Source organism: Tupaia chinensis, unplaced genomic scaffold, assembly GCF_000334495.1.
Source record: "Tupaia chinensis unplaced genomic scaffold, TupChi_1.0 Scaffold000179_1, whole genome shotgun sequence".
Taxonomy (NCBI): domain Eukaryota; kingdom Metazoa; phylum Chordata; class Mammalia; order Scandentia; family Tupaiidae; genus Tupaia; species Tupaia belangeri.
Genome location: NW_006159654.1, coordinates 2703625 through 2727924, shown reverse-complemented (window position 1 = coordinate 2727924; position 24300 = coordinate 2703625). Strand labels below are relative to the sequence as shown.

At 36.0% G+C, this 24300-nt stretch overlaps 2 protein-coding genes across 2 annotated transcripts in view; one reads left to right on the top strand and one right to left on the bottom strand.

The window, feature by feature from the left end:
- Positions 1-11819, top strand: part of SCRG1 (stimulator of chondrogenesis 1) — an 18157-nt gene extending 6338 nt beyond the window's left edge. Inside the window, exons 2-3 of the mRNA XM_006146467.3 lie at positions 7993-8247; positions 11381-11819. Of these exons, the coding sequence (XP_006146529.1) occupies positions 8006-8247; positions 11381-11435 (297 nt within the window). The 5' untranslated portion in view covers positions 7993-8005 and the 3' untranslated portion in view covers positions 11436-11819. The remainder of the gene's footprint in view (positions 1-7992; positions 8248-11380) is intronic.
- Positions 11820-20156: 8337 nt separating this feature from the next.
- The window catches only part of SAP30 (Sin3A associated protein 30), a gene marked incomplete in the record, with an annotated part of 10062 nt that continues 5918 nt past the window's right edge, over positions 20157-24300 (bottom strand). Inside the window, 2 exon segments of the mRNA XM_014587047.2 lie at positions 20157-20482; positions 24006-24104. Coding sequence (XP_014442533.2) covers positions 20360-20482; positions 24006-24104 — 222 coding nt within the window.

Sequence of the window (24300 nt, the reverse complement as noted above, 5' to 3'; positions counted from 1 at the left end):
AAAAAAAAAAAAAAAAAAAAAAGGTACAACTTTAAGGTATTAAAAGAAAAAAAGCCTGCCAATCTATCATACTATAGTCAGTAGATATAGCTTTCGGATATATTGTATTTTAAGACATACAAAAACTAAATGAATTCATCACCAGCAAGTCTTCACCACAAGAATGTTATAATAATAACATTATATTAATGTAATATAATATAATAAAAGACAGACTTCAGACATAAAGAAAATGATACCAGATGGAACTTTAGATCTACATAGAGGAATAAAAAGGACTAGAAATAAAAACTACATGAATAAATGCTTAAGTTCTTTTTCTTATTTTCTTATTATTTAAATCCTTAAATATCTTGCCTGAGTAAACAAACATAATGGTATATTATGAGGCTGATAATATACGCTTAAAGAAAATGTATAGCAAAAATAGCATAAAAGTTGAGAGGAGACACCTGGAAGCATATTATTGTAAAATTCTTGTACATAAAGTGGCATAGTATAATTTGAGGGAGACTCTAACAAGTTAAAAATATATGCTTTAATCCCATCACCAAAAGAATGAAATAAAGAACTACAGCGTATAAGGCAACAAAAGAGGTAAAATAAAATTACAGAAGCTTTAATCAGTCCAAAAGAGCACAGAATTAGAAGGAAAAGGAAATATAAAATACATTGGACAAATAGAAAGATAATAGATTTAAACCTAATCATGACAATAATAGGATTAAATGAAATGCTCTAAATATTCAACTTAGAAAGCAGAGATTACTGGTTTGGATTAAAAAAATTATAACTAGGGACCAGCAGGTAATGTGGTGGTTGGGGCAATGGACTTCTACATGGTTGACTACAATTCAAGCCCTGGACCTGGTGGTTTGTTTTCTTACTTTCCCTCTCTCTCTGTGTCTCTCTCTAGAGAGTGCTTGTGCCCTATAACAAATTAAATAATAATAATAAATAAAGTTAAATAAATAATTGTTTTTAAAAAATTATGACCAAACTAGAGACAGCCTCTAAGAAACACACTTGAGATGGTGGAAAAAGAAGCTCTAGGCTCTCCTTTCCCATATGGATAAATTCAGTAGAAGCACATGGATCAATTCCCTTTGTGAGAAATACAGAAAGGGAATTGATGAGAGGCTCTCACATCTGGGCAAGTACAAAAGCAGCCACATCAAACTGTTATAAAAAGTGAAAATACCTTCTAGTCATAATCTCCATTTCTGGCACAGCACCATGTGATTGAGAGGGAACTCCCAGATCCCAGATCCTCCCTGAGAAGTGAAGAAATTGAATCACATGTCTAGCATTCCAACTTTTCCAGGTGCTACCCCAGGGATTTGCTTCTATCTTGCCTGCCGCCAAGTGCTGAAAGGGCAGGCATACACTAGTCTACTGGGAGCTACAGAAAACAAAGCAATGGTCTGAAATAGTATGCCTTCACTTTCTACAGCTCTCTCCCAAACCCCATCACAGAGTGAGCAGATTGAAAAATCCAGTCCAAAGCTTCTCCCTGGGGAAGGAAAGAGTTGGACAACACATCTAACATCACAAGTTTTTGTTGTTGTTGTTTTTAGTTTTGCTACAAGATGTGTGGGCTTGGGACCAGCAGTTAGTGTAATGACTATGTCGCTGGACTCCAACGTAGTTGACTGCGGTTCGTGTCCCGGACCCGGTGGCTTAAAACTCACACTGGGCACGTGTGCATGCAGATCCAAGATCCCGAGAGGAGAATGGAGGAGAAGGGATTGCGGCATGGCCATCCCCCCTGGGGGGTGATTTCTCGCTTTCTGTCTCTCTGTCTGTCTCTGTCTGTCTGGTGAGCACACACGCCCTATAGCAAAAACCTCTAAAAAAAAAAAAAGATGTGCGGGCTCACCAGAGAGAAAGAGAGGAGGAAAAGAGAGAGAGAGAGAGAGAAGAAGAGAGAGTTAAAGAGAGAGCAAGAAATCTACCCCAGGGGAGATGGTTATACCACAATACCTTCTCCTCCATTCTCCTCTTAGGATTTTGGGCATGCATACATATGCACCAGTGTGTTTCTCAGGTTGCTGGTGCAGAACTCCAACCGTGGAGCCAGCCATGTGGGATCTAGCCTTCCCAACATCTATGCCCCCTCTTGACTGCATCTCAACTTTTTCTAGTGCTGCCCAATGAACTATCTTTTGTTTTGTCTGTTTTAAATATTCTGACAGGGCCTGGCTTATTGCTAGATCCATGGTTACAGAGAACTAAGTAGATGTTTAAATCAGAGTGTGGACACTCACCACAGCTCCTATCTCCAGCCGAACACAGAAAAAGAGAGTGAAAAAAATCCTGCTTCTCTCTGGAGAGGGAAAGAATTGGACTGCAAATTCAGCATTCCAGTTTCTCCAGGTGATACCGAAGAGATTGACTCCATCCCACTTAAGTTGGAGCACTAATGGGATCTGACATACTCCAGATACCTGCTAATTGCTAAAAGAAAGGAAATGGACTAACACAAAGTTTTGAGAGGTCCATAGATGCTCTGGCCAGGTTGATTGGTGAAGATCTTCTCCTTTACAAAGTCAATCCAGGAAGACTGAAAGAAGTCGCATTTCTTTTTCCAGTGTACACAATTCAAAGAAAGAAGATAAAACTCCAGAACTCAACTGTAATGCAACAGAAATATATGATTAGAAATATATGATTACCTGAAAGAAAATTTAGAATAACCATTATAAAAATACTCAACTTGCTCAGGAGAATCAGTACATATTATTTTATACTATATATTAAGTGACATATATAATTTGAAGAAGCATAAATAGCATATGAATTTCACAAAAATAAAAAAGAAAATATAAGAAGAATGAAACAGAAACCTTGGAGCAGAAGAATTTAATAACGAAACTAAAACATTCAAAAGAAAAGGTTTGACAGCAGAGTACAGCAGCCAGAAGAATCACTGTGCTTAAAGACAAGTTGTTTGAAACTATCCAATCAGAAAAATAAAATGAAATAAAAAACAATAAAAAAGTGAAGATAGCTCAAGGACTTATAAGACACTATCAAGAGACCCAATATATGTATAATGAGAGTCTCAAAGAAGAGAAAAATGGCTAGAAAGCTCATTCAAAGAAATATGATTGAAAATTTCCCAATTCCCTGGTCCAAAAGACTCAAATAAGAAGAACTCAAAGAAATCCATATGAGATATATTATATTAGTCAAGGTTCTCTAGAGAGAGACAGAACCAATAGGCTATGTAGAGATATATATATAGATATATCAGAGAGGATTTATTGAGCAAGTCAGCTCATGCAAATTATGACAGCTGAGAAATCCCACCAACTGGCGATTTGCACAGTGGAGATCCTGGGATTACAGTAGCATGGTTCAGTCTAAATCCAAAGGTCTCAGAGGCAAGGAAGTCAATGATAAAATTCATAGTCCAAGGCTGAAGGCCCAAGAACCCAAAGGTGTGCTGGTGTAAATCCTGGATTCTGAAGCAGATAAGCCTTAATTCTAATGTTCAAGGCAATAGAAGAACTTTATCTTGTTCTCCCAAAAGAGACTCACTCATCCTCTGTATTTATTCTTTCTGAGCTCTTTGTAGGTTAGACTGTGCTTGCCCTCATTGAGGGCAGATCTTCCACTGGCAGTGTACTCAGACTTACATATTAATCTCTTCTGGAAGCACCCCCCCCTGCATAAACCCAGAGTAAGACTTTAGCAGGTTTTTTATGTATTTTTTTAAAGAATTATTTATTTAATTTTATTTATTATTATTATTTTTTTATTTAATTTGTTTTAGGGCACATGCACTCACCAGAGAGAGAAAGAGAGAGAGAAAGAGCAAGTGAGAAAGCAAGCCACCAGGGATAGAATTTGAACTGCAGTCAGCCATATGGGAGTCCAGCACCTTAATCACCATGCCACCTGTTGGCCCCTTTTCAGGTATTCTTTAGTGCAGTAAAGTTGATACTCAAAACTAACCATCCCACACATTATAATCAAATTGTCAAAAGTTAAATTCAGAATTTTGAAAATAATAAGAAAAAAGTACTTTGTCATATAAAAAGCAACCTTTATCAGGCTATCAGTAGATTTTTTAAACAGTTTTTATTTGCCAGAGGGCATGTACACTCATCAGAGAGACAGGGAGAGAGGGAAAAGGGGAAGGAGAATGTATTCCCCCATGAGGATGCGTGGTAAAACTACAATAGTTTTTCCTCCATTAATCTACCCTGAAAGGATGTGGACCATGCACATGAATATACCCAGCCTATTTTTCAAGCTGCCAGGGCCAGGATTTGAACCTTGCAATTAGCTATGCAGAATCTGGCTTCCTCAACCAACAAGTGGTTTAGCTGGTCTTAAAACATTTCTTAAAAGTATATTAATTTTCTGTGAGCAAGAGACAGAGAGAGACAGACAAAGAAAGAGAACACACCTCCAACAGGGTCCTAGTGCTACAATCTATCCCTAGCCTCAGCCAGACCTAGACCATAGCCATGTATGTGCCCAGTGTAGTCAGGGAGGTCTCCAACATAAACATGGAACTCTGCCATACAGGTCAACCACACAGAGTGCTGCATTTCACTGCTCTGCCACCATCTGGCATCCACTAGTATTTTTTTTTTTTTTTTCCAGCAGAAACCTTGCAGGCCAGAAATGAGTTGGATGACGTAAGTGTTGAAAGAAAAAGAAATGCCAACCAGAATACTATACCAAGCAAAGCTGTCAGTTATAGTCTCCTTCCAAATGATGGAGAAATAAAGACTTTTCCAGACAAATTAAATTTGGGATTTTTTGAAAGAGTTTTTTTTTTTTTTTTTTGCTGCAGGATGTGTGTTCTCTCCAGAGAGACAGAAAGACACAAAGTGAGAAATTACACCCCCAGGGGGGTTGAACATGCTACAATCCCTTCTCCATTCTCCTTTTGGGAGTCTGGACATGCACGCACACATGCCCAGTGTGAGTTTCAAGCTGCCGGGTCCAGTACTCGAATAGCAGTCAGCCTTGTGAGAGTTCAATTCCTTAACCACTATGTTGCCTGCTGGCCCTTTAAAAGAAAATTTAGAGATTTCATCACTACTAGATACACCTTACAATAAATACTAAAGAAAGTTCTTCAAATTTAAGTGAAAAGATACTAACCATGACTGCATAAGATCATATAAAACTCATTAATAAAGGCAAGTGTATAGACAAATACAAAATATTGTATTGCTGTAACAGTGGTAAGTAAGTCCCTTTCACTTCTAACATAAAAGTCAGCAGGCAAAAATATGAAAAAAAAAACTAATTAAAATATGTTTATGAATGTGCAATATAAATAGGTGTAAATTGTGACATCAATAACATAAAGTAGGGTGGTAGGAAACTTAAGTATAGAGTTTTATAGATGATTTATAACCTTAAAATAAACTATTAAAGGACCGGCAGATGGCATAATGGTTACATCACTAAACTCCTACGTAGTCAACCACACTTTGAATCCCGGACCTGGCAGCTTAAAGCTCACGCTGGGCACATGTGCGTGCATGCCCAAAATCTCTAGAGGAGAATGGAGGAGAAGGGATTGCAACATGGCCGTCTCTCTCGGGGAGGGAGTGATTTCTCACTTTCTGTCTCTCTGTTTCTCTGCTGAGTACACACATTCCATAGCAAAAATCTCTCTCTTAAAATAAATAAACTATTATAACATTTTATATAAACCCATGGTAACTACGCACACAAATATCTACGGAAGTTACACACATATAAAGAGGGCTGGCTCTGCGTTCTGGTAATTAAGGTAGCTAGATCCTCCGCGGCCAACCACGCAGTTCAAGTCTCAGACCTGATGGCTTGAGGAACATATTGGGCACATGTGTGTGTGCCAAAAATTCTGACAGGAGAGGAAGACAGAAGAAACTGTGGCATGACCATTCTCCATGCGGGCATACTTTCTCCTTTCCCTCTCTCTGTCTCAGGTGAGTATGGATCCTCTGGGGATATATCCATGCTATATGATAGTAATAATAATTTGCATATATGTGAGTGTGTGTGTGTGTGTGTGTGTGTGTGTAGTTTTCTTTCAAAATACAATATGCAAAGAAAAATATCTATTATCTGTCCCTCCCTCTTTCCATTAGGGGATCTGTCAAGAAGAAACCTGAATGGCTGTGGGTTCTAGTTCTTATTCTTCCATTATTTTGCCATTATTCCATAACTACAGGAGCCTCCATTTTCCTCATGTCTATTATAGAAGCCAGAGAAATATGATGAAATAGATAGCAAATATTCCATGGTTGTATGCAAATACTGTACTTGAAGAATTATCTCCTGAAAGGGGAATTAGGCTTGTTTGGTATGATCCCCAGAACTAGAACTGGTGAGTGGATACCACAGGAAAATATTTCAAAGTGAGGGAAAGGTTGGTACTATAGAAATGAAATATGCTGGCTTAGTCAATAATGAGTTCTCCATCGTGGTAGGTGTTCCAAGACAGGCTAAATGATTATAAGGTGGAATCAAGCCTCTGTTTTTGACTGCAGCTAAGAAGTAGCCCATGTGGTGCTGACTGTAGTTTGAGGCCCAGACCTGGTAGTATCCTTTCTCATTTTCTCTCTTTCTCTCTCTCTCTCTCTTTCTCTCTCTGGTGAGCACACATGCCCTATAGCAAATTAAATAATAATAATAATGAGTAATTTTTAAAAAGTGCTATGTAAAAAAAAGAAGTAGTCCATGTGTAATAAAAATTCAAAACACAGAGCCATCAGGTAACATAGTGGTTAAGGCGCTGGATACTCACAAGGCTGACTGTGATTCAAGTTCAGACCTAGTGGCTTGAAAATCACGCTGGGCATGTGTGCATGTGTGCCTCGAATCCCAGAAATGGAGAAAAGGGATTGCGGTGTGGCCATCCCCCTGGCGGTGATTTCTCACTTTCCCTCTCAGTGTCTCTGTCTCCCTCTGGCAAGTGCATATGCACTACGGAAAAACCTGTAAAAAAAATCAAAACATTGCCAAAAATTGGCAACAAGGATGAGTCTTAAAAATAAATGTAGAGGGCCAGCAGGTGGCATGGAGGTTAAGGAAGCAGAATCACACATGGCCGACACTACTGTTGGCATCCCAGACCTAGCAGGTTAAAAATCATGCCTGGGGCATGTGCTTGTATACCCCAAATCCCAAGAGAAAAGTGGAGAAGGGATTGTGTCATGGTCATCCCTGGGGGTAGGGGAGACTATTTCTCATTTTTTGCCTCTCTCTGGTGAGTGTACATGCCTTATTTGTTAAAGAACATTGTAGTTTATATGCCTAAAGAAAAAAGAGACAGAGGTTCATTTCACTGATAAATCTATTTATAGAATATCATCTGTCAATGTTTGTTTCTTTCAAGGTGAGACCCAGATTCTTTGACAATGTTATTGTTAGGATATAAAGTATGCAAGGTCAAGAACCACTGTATTTTTTTTAAGAAGCACTGTATTTGATCACACTAATTGCTCTAGAAATTTATCTGAGTTTATATCACCTTACAAACCAGTTTTCTCTATATGACTTTAGGTGCTTATCAAATATATATTTAGGCTCTCACCACCATCCCATCCCCAGAATTTCTCATTCCATATCTTTTTGTGGAGCTCAGGCATTTGATTTGTAACAAATATTTCAAGTGATTTTAATAGTAGATGGTCATAAAACTACACTGTGAAAAACACAAAGAGGAGTATAGAAAAGACCAAAACTCTCATTCTATCTATCCAGGAGTTAATGACAATGCTACAGAACTTTGTATTCAGATGAATTTCATATTTTAAATAGCAAATACTAGGGCCAGCAGGTGGTGTGGTGGTTAAAGGCACTGAACTCTCACATGGCCAACCACAGTTTGTCTCAGACCTGGCAGCTTGCTTTCTTGCTTGCCCTCTCTCTGTTTATCCCTCTCCAGTCAGATTAAAATAAATCAATAAATTTAAATAAAATAATTAAAAAAACAAACACTGACATATTTTGTTTTTTTTTCTTCTATCTCAGGGTTAAAGCCAAAATGAAATTTATGGTACTGACTGTCACTGTTGGGCTAACTTTGCTGCTTGGAGCCCAAGCCATACCTGCAAATCGCCTCTCTTGCTACAGAAAGATACTAAAAGATCGCAACTGTCACAACCTTCCAGAAGGAGTAGCTGACCTGACACCAGTTGATGTGAACGTCCAGGATCATTTCTGGGATGGAAAGGGATGTGAAATGATCTGTTACTGCAATTTCAGTGAATTGCTCTGCTGCCCAAAGTAAGAAAATGAAACACAAAATGTATTCTATGAAATGTATCCAGAGCAACTGTTCTAGAGATAACTCCTTCATAAGGCTTTGCTGAAATTAATCATCCTGTTTAGTAAAATCCTGTTTAAAGCCCAGCTATTTTTTTTTTTAGAATCACCACCAGTGTGTAAGAAACTGAACAGTGTGTTTATTTAAGAAACAGAGTTTGGCAGAGTTTAACAAAATTAAATGAAATTCTGAAAGTGAATAACACTTTAATCTATTAAATTATAATTTCCTCATCCAATTTTTACCTCACAAAAAAATTACCATTACCAGAAGCTAAACTTTTTATTTAAGAGAGATTTTTACTCTAGGGCAAGTGCACTCACCAGAGAGACAGAGAGAGACAGAGAGACAGAAAACAAGAAATCACCCCTTAGGGAGGATGGCTACATCACAATCACTTCTCCTCTCAGGATTCTGGGCATGCATGCACACATGCCCGGCATGAGTTTTTTTGGCTTTTGGTTTTTCTTGAGAGATTTTTGCCATAGAGCATGTGATGGCATGAGTTTTAAGCCACTGGGTCTGGGACTTGAACTGCAGTTGACTATGTGAGAGTCTAGCAACCTAACCATTACACTGTTTGCTGGTCCCAGTAGAAGCCAACCTTAAGGCTACCAGCTTGAACCAATTCAAAAACAAAAGACTTTAGATGAAAGATTCCAATGAATGGCATTAAGCAAATACGAGGACTGAAAAATTTAGTAATAGTCAAAGAAAAATGTTCTGGTTTCATGTATTAGTTAATCAGATATAAACTGAGTAAAAGGTCAAAACAAATTCCTACTGACCTGAAAAGTAGGTGTATTTTAAGTATAGAACAGTGGTAGAAAAATCAGTAAATATTTTTCATTCTTGATTTTAAAATCACTTTCCTCTGGTTATTGAAGAATCTTTAAATACTATGATCTTGAATAGTTCATACTGAAATTAGTTATTTCAAATTACTTTCAACATAAACCATCATATTTTGATTTTTCTAATAAACCTGTGAGATAGAAAAAGCAGATACAACCATCTAAAGATGCAGAGTTGAAATAACCAGCACTATACCACATAACTAGCTGATATCAGGAATGGGACTAGAACCTAGGTGTTCTTTTTTTTTTTTTGGAGAGATTTTTGCTATAGGGCGCGTGCGCTTGCCAGAGAGAGACATAGAGACAGAAAGCAAGAAATCATCCCCCAGGGGGGATGGCCATGCCACAATCCCTTCTCCTCCATTCTCCTCTTGGGATCTTGGGCACGCACATACATGCGCCCAGCATGAGTTTTAAGCCACCGGGTCCGGGACGCAAACTGCGGTTGGCTACATGGGAGTCCAGCGACATAGCCATTATGCTAACTGCTGGTTCCCAGAACCTAGGTATTCTAACTTGGTCTAGATTTTGTTTTTCCCCCTACCACTTGGTTCTCAGCATGTGGTTCCTAGAAAAGTACTTTCAGCATGAGTTCTTGCTAAAAGTATATATCCTTCTTGAGAGGACTCCAGTCTTCCCAAGTCAGAAACTGGACTTGTGGCCCAGCAATTGGGTTTTGTTTTAGTCTTCAGAGGGTGTGTGTACTCATTGGAAAGACAGAAATGGAGAGAGAGGGAGTGAGAAATCACCTCTCAGTGGGGGGTGGTCATGCCACAATTCCTTCTCCCCCATTCTCCTCTTAGAACTTTGGGCAGGCACATACATATGCGCCAGGAGTGCAAGCTGCAGATCCTGTCTAGGACTGGAACTTCAGAGTTGGCTGTGTGGGACCCAGTGCCTTAACTACCATACTGGACCCCAGCAATCAGATTTTTAAACAAGAATTATTTATTAAATTAAATTATTTATTTATTCAAATTTCACCAGAGAGAGAGAGAAAGGGAAGGTGAGAAAGTAAGCCACCAGGTCTGAGATCCGAACCATGGTTGGCCATGTGGGAGTCTAGCACCTTACCCACCACACCACTGCTAGCCCCAGCAGCAATTAGAATTTTAACAAATTCTCTATGCTAGAGTATGAGAATCTCTGTACTAAACTATGACAAGAAGAACTCTAGTTAATTCATCCCACAAAATGATTCAATTTTTCCTTGACTACATAAATGAAATGCCAACCAATATTAAAATACCATGTTTTCTTTTTTTGTTAATATATGACTTGAAATCAATTTACTGAAATAGACTTGTATTTACTTTATGATAAAATTTTGTGATTATCTGTGTTTATGCATGAGAACAACAGTATGGATACCCATAACTAAATTCTCTTTGATTTTGGGATACTGTTTTCCTAGGTCAAAAGATTTATCTTAGCATATTTCTAGTAAGTCATAATCATAATAATTCTTTATATATACATGCTATTTTATATTATTTTGTGCACTGTGCACATTATACTATGTGATCTCCCCAACCAGGAAATAGTTGGGTAGCTTTATATGTTTTTCTTTATAGAGATTTTTGTTATAGGGTTCTCCTGGAGAAAAAGAGAGAAACGAAGAGAGAGAAAACAAGAAATCACCCTTCGGGGGAATGGCCTGTTGCAATACCTTCTCCTCCATTCTCTTCTGGGAATTTTGGGCATGCACGCACACATGCCCAGCATGAATTTTAAGTCACTGGGTCAGGGACTCAAACCATGGTTGACTACATGGGAGTCCAGTGACATAACCATTATGCCATCTGCTGGTCCCAGTTGAGTAACTTTTAAACATTAATCCTTTCCTTATAAAACCTAGAAAAGTACTTAATGACTTTCTAAGAAATTTTTAATCTTTTGTTACTCTCCTGAAGATTTTTTATGGCTCATAACCATATAAAGAGAAATAAAAATTTAGGTATGATTATAAAGTTTTGAAATTACCTAATCTTTCTTTATAGATAAATGGTAGCCTAATACCAATTGCGAATGGGGGTGTATTAATAGAAGAATGGGTTACCTTCTTGGTCTTTGCTGCTCCTAAGGCAAATCCTTCCACCCATCTCTGTACTCTAGTCACCTAAAAAAAATAGTCATATCTGAAATCCTGGAAATCACTGTCCATGTTTAATCCAGAAAAGACTAACACATACCTTAGCTTTCAGCTGAATTTGACTGATGTTCTACTTTCTTTCAGAGATATCTTCTTTGGACCAAAGATCTCTTTTGTGATTCCTTGCAACAATCACTGAGAATCCTCACATATTCCGAAGAATATCATCCCTAATTTACCACAATCTGCACTATGTTAACGTAACTGCATTTCTAGCTTCTATTCTGTGCAATAAAACACACATTCTACCAATTCTTAGCTGTCTAGGACAAATAAACATATCTTAAAGAAGTAGTAATAAAAGTTAATTCCATTAAATTTTTCCCTGTGGACATTGTTGGCATGCTTTAATTTTTTGGCAAGAAAAAATTTATCTATGAGATGTTCACAAACTCAGTAAAAGAATTCTGTCCTCCAGGTGAAGAGTCATAGTCCTGTCTTCAAGATTGAGAACACCTTTATTTCTTAGTTTATTGTTACAGACTGTTTATACTTAATGGAAGGAACCAGGTATAAATAAAAGTTCTTGGAAGGAAAACTAGAGTTTTTCTAGTAAGAACAAAAAAGAGAACCAAGACTTGAGTGTATGTTAGGTGTACTTTAAGCACATTTTTACTTTACTCTTTTTTTTTTTTTTTTAAATTTGGTATAGGGCATGCACACTCATGGGGGAGAGGGAGAGAGAAAGTGAGAAAACACCCCAGGGGGAATGGCCATGCTGCAATCCCTTGCCCTCCATTTCTCTCAGGATTTTGGTCTAGCACTCACCTGCACCCTGGCACATTCCTCAAGTCACAAGGTCTGAGACTTGAACTGCAAACCAACCACTATGCCACTGGCTAGCCTCTTATCTCATTCTTATTATATAAAACAATTAACATTCAAGGTAACTATTCTCTGGCCCATTTTTTGGGATCTAATTTAAGTTTAAATTATTTGTTAATAATCATAGCAGAATTTGAATAGCATTCCAAGTCCAAAGCTCATACACTACACACATTCACACATAGCTTTATCCATAAAACCATGATACATATCTGTGAAATATCAATGCTTGAGAATAACAAAACACACATGAAAAGAAGCAGATAGTGGGTGGGAATTTAAAAGTCACATAAATTTTAAAAGTAAGTAAAATGAATACTTTCAAAGATGTGTTCTGATTGTTAGATATAGCCTTGTACTATGCACTCATATCTTCAGTACGCATCGACTCACAGTGACCATCAGAGGTAATTTCAGAAAATCCTTCATGCTGTATAAATGAATGAAATGCTTGCCAAGTGTTAGGTATTGTTAAGCTTTGGGACTACAGTAATGAATAAGATGGATCTGTTCTTTGGGGCTTGTGTTCTAACAAAGGTGTAATAACCATAAACAACTACTTATAAATGTGAAGCTTGCAACAGAGAAGTATAGGATGCTAGACAAAAGACTAGGGGGCTGCTGGCCTGTGGCATGGTAGCTGAATCCACTGGCTGAATTCACAGTTTGAGTGCTGGACCCAGCAGTTTGAGAGACACACCATGTGTGTGTGTGAGCATGTCCAAATCTCAAAAGGAGGGATTAATGGAGAAGGGATTGCTGTATGACCATCCCCATGGAGGGCTGTTTTCTCACTTTCTCTTTCTCTGTCTCTCTTGTGTGAGGATACATGCCCTCTACCAAATTAAGAGAGGAAAAAAAGGTACTATGGGGAAAATTTTTGAGAAATACCATACCATATAGGTAATCTAGGAGATATAACATTGTGAATAAAAGTAACATTATTTCATTGAAATACATCCTTGGGGGTTTCTGCAGATCACATCCAGAACACTATCTGGTATTTGTTCAGTGTTAAATAAGTGCTACTGGGCTGGACCAAACAATTTTAAGGAAGTCGTAATTCAGTCTTATAGCTGCCCACAGATTCAATGTAATCCTTATCAAAATTATAATGGTCCTTTGGGCTAAAATGGAAAAATCAATCCTCAAATTTATATGAAATTGCAAGGGTCCCTGAATAACCAAAACAATATTGGAAAAGAAAAATAGAGAGACTAACATTTCCTGATTTCAAAACTTATTACAAAGCTACAGCAGTCAAAAGAATGTATAATAGTACTGGCATGAAAACAGACATATAAAGCAATGGAATAGAATTGAGAGTACCCAAAGGTTATGACCAACTGATTTCCAACAAGGATGCCAAAATCGTTCAGTGAAGAGAGAATAGTCTCTTTAACTAATGATTCCAGGACAACTGGCCAACACATGCAAGAAAATGAAGTTGGACCTTTACCTCACTTCATACATGAAAATTAACTCACAGTGAGTCAACAATCTAAATTGGGAGCTAAAACTATAGAACTCCTAAAAAGAAAACATAGTCATTAATCTTCATGATGTTTGATTTGGCAATGTATTCTTGGATTTGGCACCAAAAATATGAGCAATGACAAAAATAGATAAACTGAACTACATAAAAATTAAAAATTTTGTACATCAAAGAATGTTATTGGGTCTGGATGGTAGTGCTGGGGCAGAATGTGATACTTTACAAGGCAGCTTTACATGGAAGGTTGCCAATTCACATCAACAGACCTCCTTAAGTATGCTACATATGTATGCCCATAATCCAGCTAGCTGAAGCTGAAGGCTGGATTGTAGTGTTGAGACCCATTTGGAGGTGTTGTCTCTTTGTCTCATTCATGGAATAGACAAAGAATGAAAATTTTAAAAGCTATAAAAAATGTGAAAAGGCAACTTAAAGAATGGGAAAAGTAATATGCAAATCATATATCTGGTAAGAGTTAAGTATCCAGAATAAATAACTCAACTACCAAAAGATAAACAACCCAATTTAAAAAAAAGGAATAAAGGACTTGAACATTTTTCCAAAGAAGATATATGAGTGATCAATATGCACATGTAAAAATATTTAATATTATTGATCATTACAAAAATACAAATCAAGACCACAATGAGATACCACATCATATCCAGTAGAATGGCTTTAATTAAAAACAAAAACAGAAAAAGAAAATATGTTAGTGAATTAGAGAAGTAGACCTCCTCATACATTGCTGGTGGGAATGTAAAATGGTGTAACCACGTAAAAAGTTTGGAAAGTCCTCAGAAAGTTAAATATAGACTTATTGTATAACTCAGCAACTCCACTTTTAGCTATATACCCAAGAGAAATGAAGACATTTGTTCACAGAAAACCTTGTACATGAATGTTCATAGGAATATTATTCATAATAGTCAATGGTGGAAACCCACCGTCCATTAATGGACAAAGAAATAAATAAATTGTGGTATACAGATACAATGAAATATATTCAGCCACAAAAAGGAATAAAGTCTTGATATATAATGCAATGTGGACAAATCTCAAAACACCATGCTGTCTTTGTACATTAATGACGAACAGGCTGAGATAGAAATGAAGAAAGCAATCATTTTTACAATTGCCACAAAAACAATAAAAAATTGAGAGATAAAATTTAACAAAGAGATGAAAGATCTCTACAATGAAATATATTTAAAAAATACTAAGGAAAGAAAATTAAAAAGATACACAATAAATGGAAAAATTCTTGTTCATGAATTATAAAAATAAAATATCAATATTATGCAAAAATGTCAATATTATGCAAAATGATCGACAAATTCAGTGAAATCCTTTTAAAAATACCGATTACATTCTTCACAAAAATGGAAAAATCATAAAATTTGTTTGAAACCACCAAAGACTCCAAGTAGCAAAGCAATACTGAGTAAAAAGAATAAAGGTGCACACTTCACACTATTTGCCTTCAAAATGTATTACAAAGTCAATATAACCAAAACAGTGCTGGCACAAAAACAGTGGAACAAACCAAAGAATTAAGAAATAAATCCAAGAACAGATAGCCAACTGATTTTAGGGGGAAAAGAAAGTCCTTTTGATAAACGGTGCTCGGAAAACTAGATATCCATCAGCAGAAGATTAAAACTAGACTCCTATGTCTTATCATATACAAAAATTAATTAAAATGGATTCAAGATTTAAATGTAAAACTCAAATCATAAAACTACCTGACAAAAGCACAGGGAAAATGCTTGAAGACATTGGTTTAGGAGAAGATTTCTAAAGCATGGACAACCACACCAAAACTAGATAAGGGGGATTACATTAAGCTAAAAAACCTTCCTCACAGCAAAGGAAGCAATCAAGAGTAAAGAGACAATCCACATAATGGGAGAAAATATTTGCAAGCTATACTTCTGACAGTGATCGATAACCAGAATTTATAAGAAACAGTTCACCAACAAAAACCAAAATAGTCCAATTAAATAATGAGCAATTGATCTTGACAATTTTAAAAGGAAGACATACAAATGGACAAAAAATATATGAAGTAAAGTTTTAACATAACTATTCATAAGGAAATACACATCAAAACCACAATAAAGTATCATCTAACCCTAGTCAGAATGGCTATGATCAAAGACTAACACGTGCTGGCAAAGCTGTGGAGAAAGGGAAACTCTTGTGTACTGCTGGTGGGAATGTAAATTAGTACGGCCAATGCAGAAAATAGTATGTAGAGCCCTCAAAAGTCTAAAAATAGAACTACTTATAATAATTCCACTATTGGGTATATACTCAAAGGATAGTAAATAAACCTGTTCAAGAGAGATTTGCACATCGAAGACATACAAATGGACAAAAAATATATGAAGTAAAGTTTTAACATAACTATTCATAAGGAAATACCCCAAAACTGATTAATAAATTTTAAAATGTGTCATATATACACAATGGACGGGGACTCAGTAATAAAGAATGATGAATTCCTGTGATTTTAGACAGAATGGATGAACCTAGAAGATATATTGCTAAATAAAATAAATCAGGCTATGAAATACAAATACTGTCTTTCCATTTCCAAACAAAGCAGTAGAGGTATTTTCAAATGCACATAACATAATATAATGTTAAATGCTGAAGATGTGATGTAAATGTTGAAAATGGTGGATATGCTTATGTCCTTGATTTGATTATTGCATAATGTATACATGCTTTAAAAAAAATCACACTCTACTTCATGAAACTGTGCAATGATTATATACAAACCAGAAATTACAATAGAAACAAAACACCATGCTGAGAATAAGAGCCTAGATATAAAAAGGCATATATTGTATGATTTCTTTTATATGGTATTTTCATTACAGGCAAACCCACAGAGATAAAAAACAGATTAAAGGTTTCCAGGGGATTGGAAAGGGGAGGAATGGGGAAAGGAAACATATGGCTGTTTTTGTGAGGTAATGAAAAAGTTTTGAAATTAAGAGCTGGAGGTTGTACAATGTTACAAATACACTAAATACCACCACATTGTACAGTTTAAAATAGTTAATTGTATTTTATATAAAACTACCCTCAGTTTTAAAGATGTTAACATACAATGTATTTTTTTAAAGAAATGCATTTTAGGGGTTAATTTTTAGCCTTTTTTTCAAAGTTAGTTACCAGAATACTGACTTAGTTTTTGAGTGCCTCCCACACAAAAATTCAGTATGCAGTCCTTTTCTTACTACAATGACAATCAAATTGAATTCTTTTCCAGACGCTCCTACATTAAAAGTAAACTGTACCTTTTTAGAGATAAGTTTCCATTGCTTTTTTGTACAAACATAAGTAAAGAAAAAGGTTTATAATAAATTTATAAGCAAAGAATTAAAATATTCATATAAAATTGATTTTTACATTGCAGCTTCTAGTGTTACTTGACTTCAAAGTTCTGTATGTTTTCAACTTATATCACATTTTTTCATGTTTTAAATACCTCTAACAAGGATTTAATTATATTGACTATTCACCACCCAGACCTCTTACTCTTTCATTTTTACTGTGCAAATAACTATGATATAAAACTAACATTGCCAATTAAAAGTTATGTACATAAGAAAGACACTTTAATGTAAGCAAGTAAGTTCAAGCTCTTCCTGCCACAAAATGGAGTATGCATTATATAAAAAGAAAAAAAAAAACTAAGTCCATAATCAAGTTATTACATAAAAAGTAAGTTTAGGGACCAGCAGATGGCTTAATGGTTACATTTCTGGACTCCCACGACTGTGGTTTGAATCCCTGGTACCAGCAGCTTAAAACTCATACCAGGCACATGTACATGTGTGTCCAAAATCCTGAGGAGAGTGGAGAAGGGACTGTGGAGTGGTCATCCCCCTGGGAAGGTGATTTCTTGCTTTCTGTCTCAGTCTCTCCAGTGAGCCACACGTGACCTATAGTGTATAAATTTAGGTAAAAATATAAAATGTGGAAGTAATATTTTCTTCAAATAAATTAGGGTATTTTATAGCTATGTGGTTCATTTTCATGTAGCTAAGAAAAAATCTTCTGATAGGCATTTCTGAAATACAAGAAAAATGATTTCTGTAATATCGATTATTATAGTCTCTGCTTATCAATAAATAGCAAATACATCTTTAAATGGCCTTAGTAAGAGCAAAGATCAATTGCTTTATTGCTTATTGTATTTTTTAGTCAATACACTCAGAACACTTCAAATTATGCTGACTTGTCTTCTAATGATCAGTACTTGAGATGTAGTACTCTAACTACAGCAATGGTTTTCAATACAAGAGTGATTTTGTACTTGCAGGGGATGTTTGTCAATGTTTGAGTTGTCACTTCTTGGGGGAGTTATTGGAACCTAGAGAGTGGACTGTAGGGATACTGCTAAACAGATGACAACACAACACTTACAAGACAGCTTCCCGCAACAAAGAATTCTCAGCTCCAAATGTCAGCCTTGAGAAACCACAAGCTCCATGACTGGTCTCATCCACTTCCAGCCTAAAATCTCCAGCACAATCTCAGAACGCTTCACTGAGGCTGGTTTTTTGTTTCTTTGTTTTAATGTCACAAGCTATAAATTTGACTGGTAATAACAAGAATTTAGCTAAGCCATATAATTTCATGAAAAGCAGAGATTAAAAATGTTTGGCAGTTTTAAAGTGGTATGGTATGGCAAGGCTCAGGGTTCAAATTCTGGATAGACCTGAACACCAGGGGCACCCATAGGTGCATGCACCATGATCCTTGTTGAACCGGGGAAGGTCTTGTTATGACAAAACCCAACTGGGAATCCCTGATTTTGTCTTTCATGAAAGAACTTTTAAAAAAGGAAAGAAAAAGAGAAACCTGATAAAATGAAACATAGAAGAGAAATATAAACCAAGTCAGAGTTACGACCAAAATTTAAATGAAGATTTTGTTAATTATTTAGAGCTCTCCAACTTATCAGTTTTAATTTGCAATGAAAATAGTATAGGACATGATTGAAAATTAATGGGCACTGCAGAGATATTTTCTTCTTTTCTAGTTTTTGCTATAGGACAAGTGTGGTTGCAGGAGATGGGAAAAGAGGGAAAGGGAGAAATTACTCTCTGGGGGGATGGCCTCTCCACAGTCCCCTCACCTCCATTTTCCTCTCGGTGTTCTGGGCATGCACACGTGCACCCAGTATGTTTTTCAAGCTGCTGTCTGGGACTTGAATCACAGACTTAGTCACTTGGGATCCAGTTGTCTCAACCACTATACCACCTGGTTGGCCCCTGCAGAGGTACTTTCTATATTCCTACCATATCAATATCTTTTCTGTAAGACAAAAATGTAAGAAACAACTACTTAATTCATCATTATTTCAACTTTTAGCACTGTGTTTATCTTTGCTAGCACATTAAGTGTCCTTTAGAAGGAGGTAAGCATATAAACTATTTGTTTTTCCTGGTAGTTCATCAAGTAATAATAATAATAATAATAATAAAGAAAATAAGAAAAAAGTTACATTCTGGTAGGAGTCTATTTTATTTATTTATTTATTTATTTATTTTTAAGGTTTTGGCAATAGGACACATGCACTTGCAGGAGACAGAGAAAAAGAAAGACAATGAGAGGGAAAGTGAGAAATCATACCCCCTTCAGGGCAGATGGCCATACTGCAATTCCTTTTCCTCCATTTTCCTCTTGGAATTTTGGGAACATGTGCACACTTGACTGGAGTGTTTCAAGTCACCATGTCCAGGACTTGAACTGTGGCTGGCCATGTGGGAGTTCAGCGCCTTAACCACTATGCAATCTGCTGTCTCCAGGAGTCTATTTTTTATATCTGCTAGTACAATAATGCACTTTAAAAATTATTTAATTTTATTAATAATTATTATTTTTAACTTGTTATAGGGCACATGCACAAACCAGAGAGAGGAAGAAAGAGAGGCAAAGCGAGAAAACAAGCCACCAGGTCCAGGACTCAAACTGCAGTCAGCTATGTGGGAGTATAGCTCCTCAACCACCACACCACTGGCTGATCACTATAATGCACTTTTTAAAATACTATTTGGGACTGGCAGTTAGCATAATGGCTATGTCGCTGGACTCCCATGTAGTTGACTGTGGTTCGAGTCCCAGACCCAGCGGCTTAAACTCACGCCGGGCGCGTGTGCATGCATGCCCAAGATCCCGAGAGGAGAATGGAGAAGAGATTGCAGCGTGGCCATCCCCCCTGGGGGTGATTTCTCACTTTCTGTCTCTCTGTCTCTATCTGTCTGGCGAGCGCACCCGCCCTATAGCAAAAACCTCTCCAAAAAAAGAAAAAAAAAATGCTACTATTTAAAATTGTCCCAGAGAAAGCAAATGTGCTCTATTTCTTTCTTCTTAAGCTACTAGTGTCTTGGAATTAAAAAAGTTATGAAATGATGGACCTTTACATTAAAATTTCAATTAATACTGATCTCTGAAAGTCTGCTTAAAAGAAAAGAAAAATCAAGTTTCACAAAAATAAATACGCTGAAGCAACTATAATAACCTTTATTTAAAATATTTATTAATCTAAGAAAGCTCACTTCACATGAGTTTCCAACTAATTATTAGAGTCAGAAACAATGAAAATAAAACCAGAGAAAACCTCTGTAGAAAAAATACACAAGGAACATTTCTACATGTGAAAAAACAGTAAACAGTCTTAACATCTGAGCATCCAAGTCTTAGTCTCAATTCCATTTCTCCTAGTGAACACCACTATCAACCTTGAGATCTGATTTGTTCTTGTCATTCTTCACTGAGTAGATGAAATATGTTAAGGTGTCTTTTTCATTCACTGGAATAGACCTAAAGTGGCAACCAACTATCTATAAAGAAAAAAAAAAATTGAGGAAATTAAATTTATATATTAACAAGTATTATACACTAGGAAATGATAAGCTATTTCCTTTAAAAATTAAATTGTAATTAACAAAATGCCAACAAGATGAAAAGCATGTATGAATAAGATGTTATGAACTAAAGATAGTATAATGTCAGTTAAACTTTTGCTTAGTTGAATAAATATACATTGATCAGAAAGTATACTTCCATTTTAAGTTATATAACTGGAATCTAGATTAGGAAATAAATGTTTTTACATTGAAAAACTTTAAATATCAATAAATAAAACAGAAGAGTTCACAGGTATTATACCTATAAAGGTCCAGACTCTATTCATTAAAAAAAAGGATAAATATAAAGCAAAAAGTTTTAGATAAACCATAAAATAGCTTACAGACATGTTTGTTATAGCTTATATTATTAATTCACTTATTGGCAGCATTCTTTAAGTTTTCCTGAAAATTCTTCAGAATAAAAATTACAGATCGAAAATGAGAAAAGAAAGAGGGATGTTCACTAATGGTTTACATTTCCTGGCTTTTTCATTATGCTACTCTAAAGTGCACTGCGACTATCAACAGAAGAATGATACGGTAAACTGGAGTGCTGACATGTTTATCTAGATTCTATAAGATAAAATGTCTTAAAGAACATATTCATCCACAACATAATTAAAGAGATTTAAGGAGGACAGCCATCCAACCTTGGAATCCCTTAAAAGAAATGTGCTACATTCATTAGTTTCTTAACATTTCTAAGTAAACTTAGTAACACTTAGGGCTATTTCTTATTTTTGAAAAATAAAATAGCTCTAGAAATAATATCTGTTCTGGATTATCAAAAACTTCAGGTCTGATTTATGCATTTAAATACACACACACACACACACACACACACACACACACACACACACGGGGACCTATAAAAAGTTCATGGAAGATGTGTACTATGAAAAATTATGCACAGATTTCAGAATTTTTTTCCATTGAAATAAACTCTTACTTTAATTCCATTTTTCAAGAACTTTCTTCTTTTTTTTTGAAGCAATTTTTGCTATAGGATGCATGCACTCACCAGAGACAGAAAGAAAAATCACCCTCCAGGGGAGGTAGTCACACCACAATCCCTTCTCTTCCATTCTTCTCTTAGGATCTTGCGCATGCACATACATGTGCTTGGCATGAGTTTTAAGTCCCTGGGTCCAAGATTCGGACCATGGTCAACTATGAGGGAGTCCAGCGACGTAATCATTATGTCATTCGCTGGTCACGATTTTTCATGAACTCACGTAAGTCTTCTTGCATGTGTATATGGTATGTGCATATGTTTGAATATAAATTTTAAAAAATTAGTTCTTGGGGCCAACCACCGGCATGGTGGTTATGGTGCCTTCATCCCACATGGCTGACTGCATGGTTTGAGTCCTGGACCCAGCAGCTAGAACAAGACAGGCATATATGCATGCATGCCCGAAATTGGGAGAAAAAAATGGAGGAAAAGGGATTGTGGTGTGGCCCTCTCCAGAGTGGTGATTTCTCACTTTTCCTGTCTGTCTCTGTCTCCAGCAAATATATGAACCTATGGCAAACAAACAAACAAATCAGTTCTTTAGTTTTCATTTTTCTAAATCAAAAGGTACCTTTATTTCATTAATTTGATACAGTTCATCAGTATGCAATATCTATTCTTGTTATGTAAATATATTAAACAATCCAATAAGAACAAAATTTTTTATGTTACATTTAAAGAAAAATGACTTTGTTGTTTAGGCAAGAAATAAAGAAAAAAGGTCTAGTTAAATAGTTAACATATTGCTTTTAACCAATGTTAAAAAAAGTAATTCTGCAAAAAATTTGTAATTTATAGTCATCTTTTATTCAATATGCACATTTTAGAAAATGTTGTTAAATAACCAAATTCAAATAGAGGAATACTACAAAATTCGTTTATATATTTATATATAGTTTTTCTTTTTTTGCTAAAGGGTGTGGTGTAGACTCACCAGAGAGAGAGAGGGGGAAAGAAGAAGCATGCCTATGGTACATGGTCAAGTCACAATAATTTTTCCTCCTTCTCCCCCTTCCTTACAGGATTTTGGGCACATACACACATACGTCTGGTGTGTTTTTCAAGCTGCTGGATCTAGGGCTTGAACTGTGGGGTTGGCCATGTGGGGTTTAGCTGCCCTAACCAGCAGGCCATGGAGTAGGCCCTATATTTACATTTCCATTTTCTCTAGCAGGTTAAAGTTTTTAGTTTTAAATATGACTAATGTATAAATATGTAAATCTGTAAACATCTTAGTAAGATGTACAGATTCCTTGGTTCTATTACTTCTAGAGCACACATAAACATAGTCAACTTTTCAGAGCTTATTGAAGACTAGAAGTCATATATCAAAGCAAACTACAAGTAAAAACTTGGAAAAAAGTCTTTGCCTTTTATAAATGTGAAGATGACAAGAATTCTTCTAATAAAACAAATGAATATCAACAAAGACAGATTTTGAAATAATAAATCAGTAAATGATGGTAATAGATCTGTTCTAATAGAAACTCTAAAACTAAATTCTAATAAAAACATTAAAACTTATTAATTTATTTTATTATGCCTCAGGTTGAGAGTTCAATAAATGTTTTCTAGTTAAATGGAATTTTATTTTTAATTAATGAATTAGGTTTTTGTCATAGAGTGCATGCGCTTGCCAGAGAGAGACGGGGAGAAACAGCAGGAGAGAAAGTGAAAAATCACCCACCAGGAGGGACAGCCATACCACATTCCCTTCTCCTCCATTCTCCTCTCATGATTTTGGGCATGCACACATATGTGCCAAGAGTGATTTTCAAGCTGCCACGTCCAGGACTTGAACTGTGGTCAGTCATGTAGGAGTCCAGCACTTTAACCACCACACCACTTGCTGACTCCTATTTTTATCTTTACTTTTAATTTTTAAAATTTAAATATTTTTTAAATTATTTTTTTTAGTTTTGCTATAGAGCATGTAATCGTAGGAGAGAGATAAGGAGTATGTGTGAGAAATCAATCCCTGGGGTACAGCCACACCACAATCCCTTCTCCTCCCTTCTCTTGGGATTTTAGGCATGCATGCACAATTGTCATATGTGATTTTCAAGCCTCCAGGTCTGGGACTCCAACTGCCCAGTGGCTATGTGGGATCCAACCACTTTAACCTCTATGGCACCTGCTGGCCCCTAAGTGAAATTTTTAAACTAACAGATTTCTAGAATGACTATAACAGTTCTTCAATATTTTGAGAGCCAGTAGGAAGATGGTCAGAAAACTATACACAATGTATTGACTAGTGATTACATAAAGAAATTGCCTAGGTGGTAAACAATTTGAGACAATAGATGCTTTTATTAACTTTTATCTTTCTAACTAACATGCATTATAATATATACTACATTAATAATTTCACTAGCATCTAATGACCCTGTGTGTGAATAGGCTAATTTAAAATTTAAATAATTTACAATTCATATATACCTCAACAAGCTGTGCTTTATTAAGTCCTGGTCTGGTTGGTAGCTTGAAGTGTCTTTTGTATCTCCTAAGTGTATTTACTTGTAATTGATATAAATCAACCTAGAAAAAATTAACATATATGAATTAGTTCAATTTGTTAAAAACTTAACCATTAGTATGTACAATAACAAACTTTTTTTTTTTTTTTGAGAGGTTTTTCACTATAGGGCACATGCACTCGCCAGACAGACAGAGAGAGACATAGAGACAGAAAGCGAGAAATCACCCCCCAGGGGGGATGGTCACGCCGCAATCC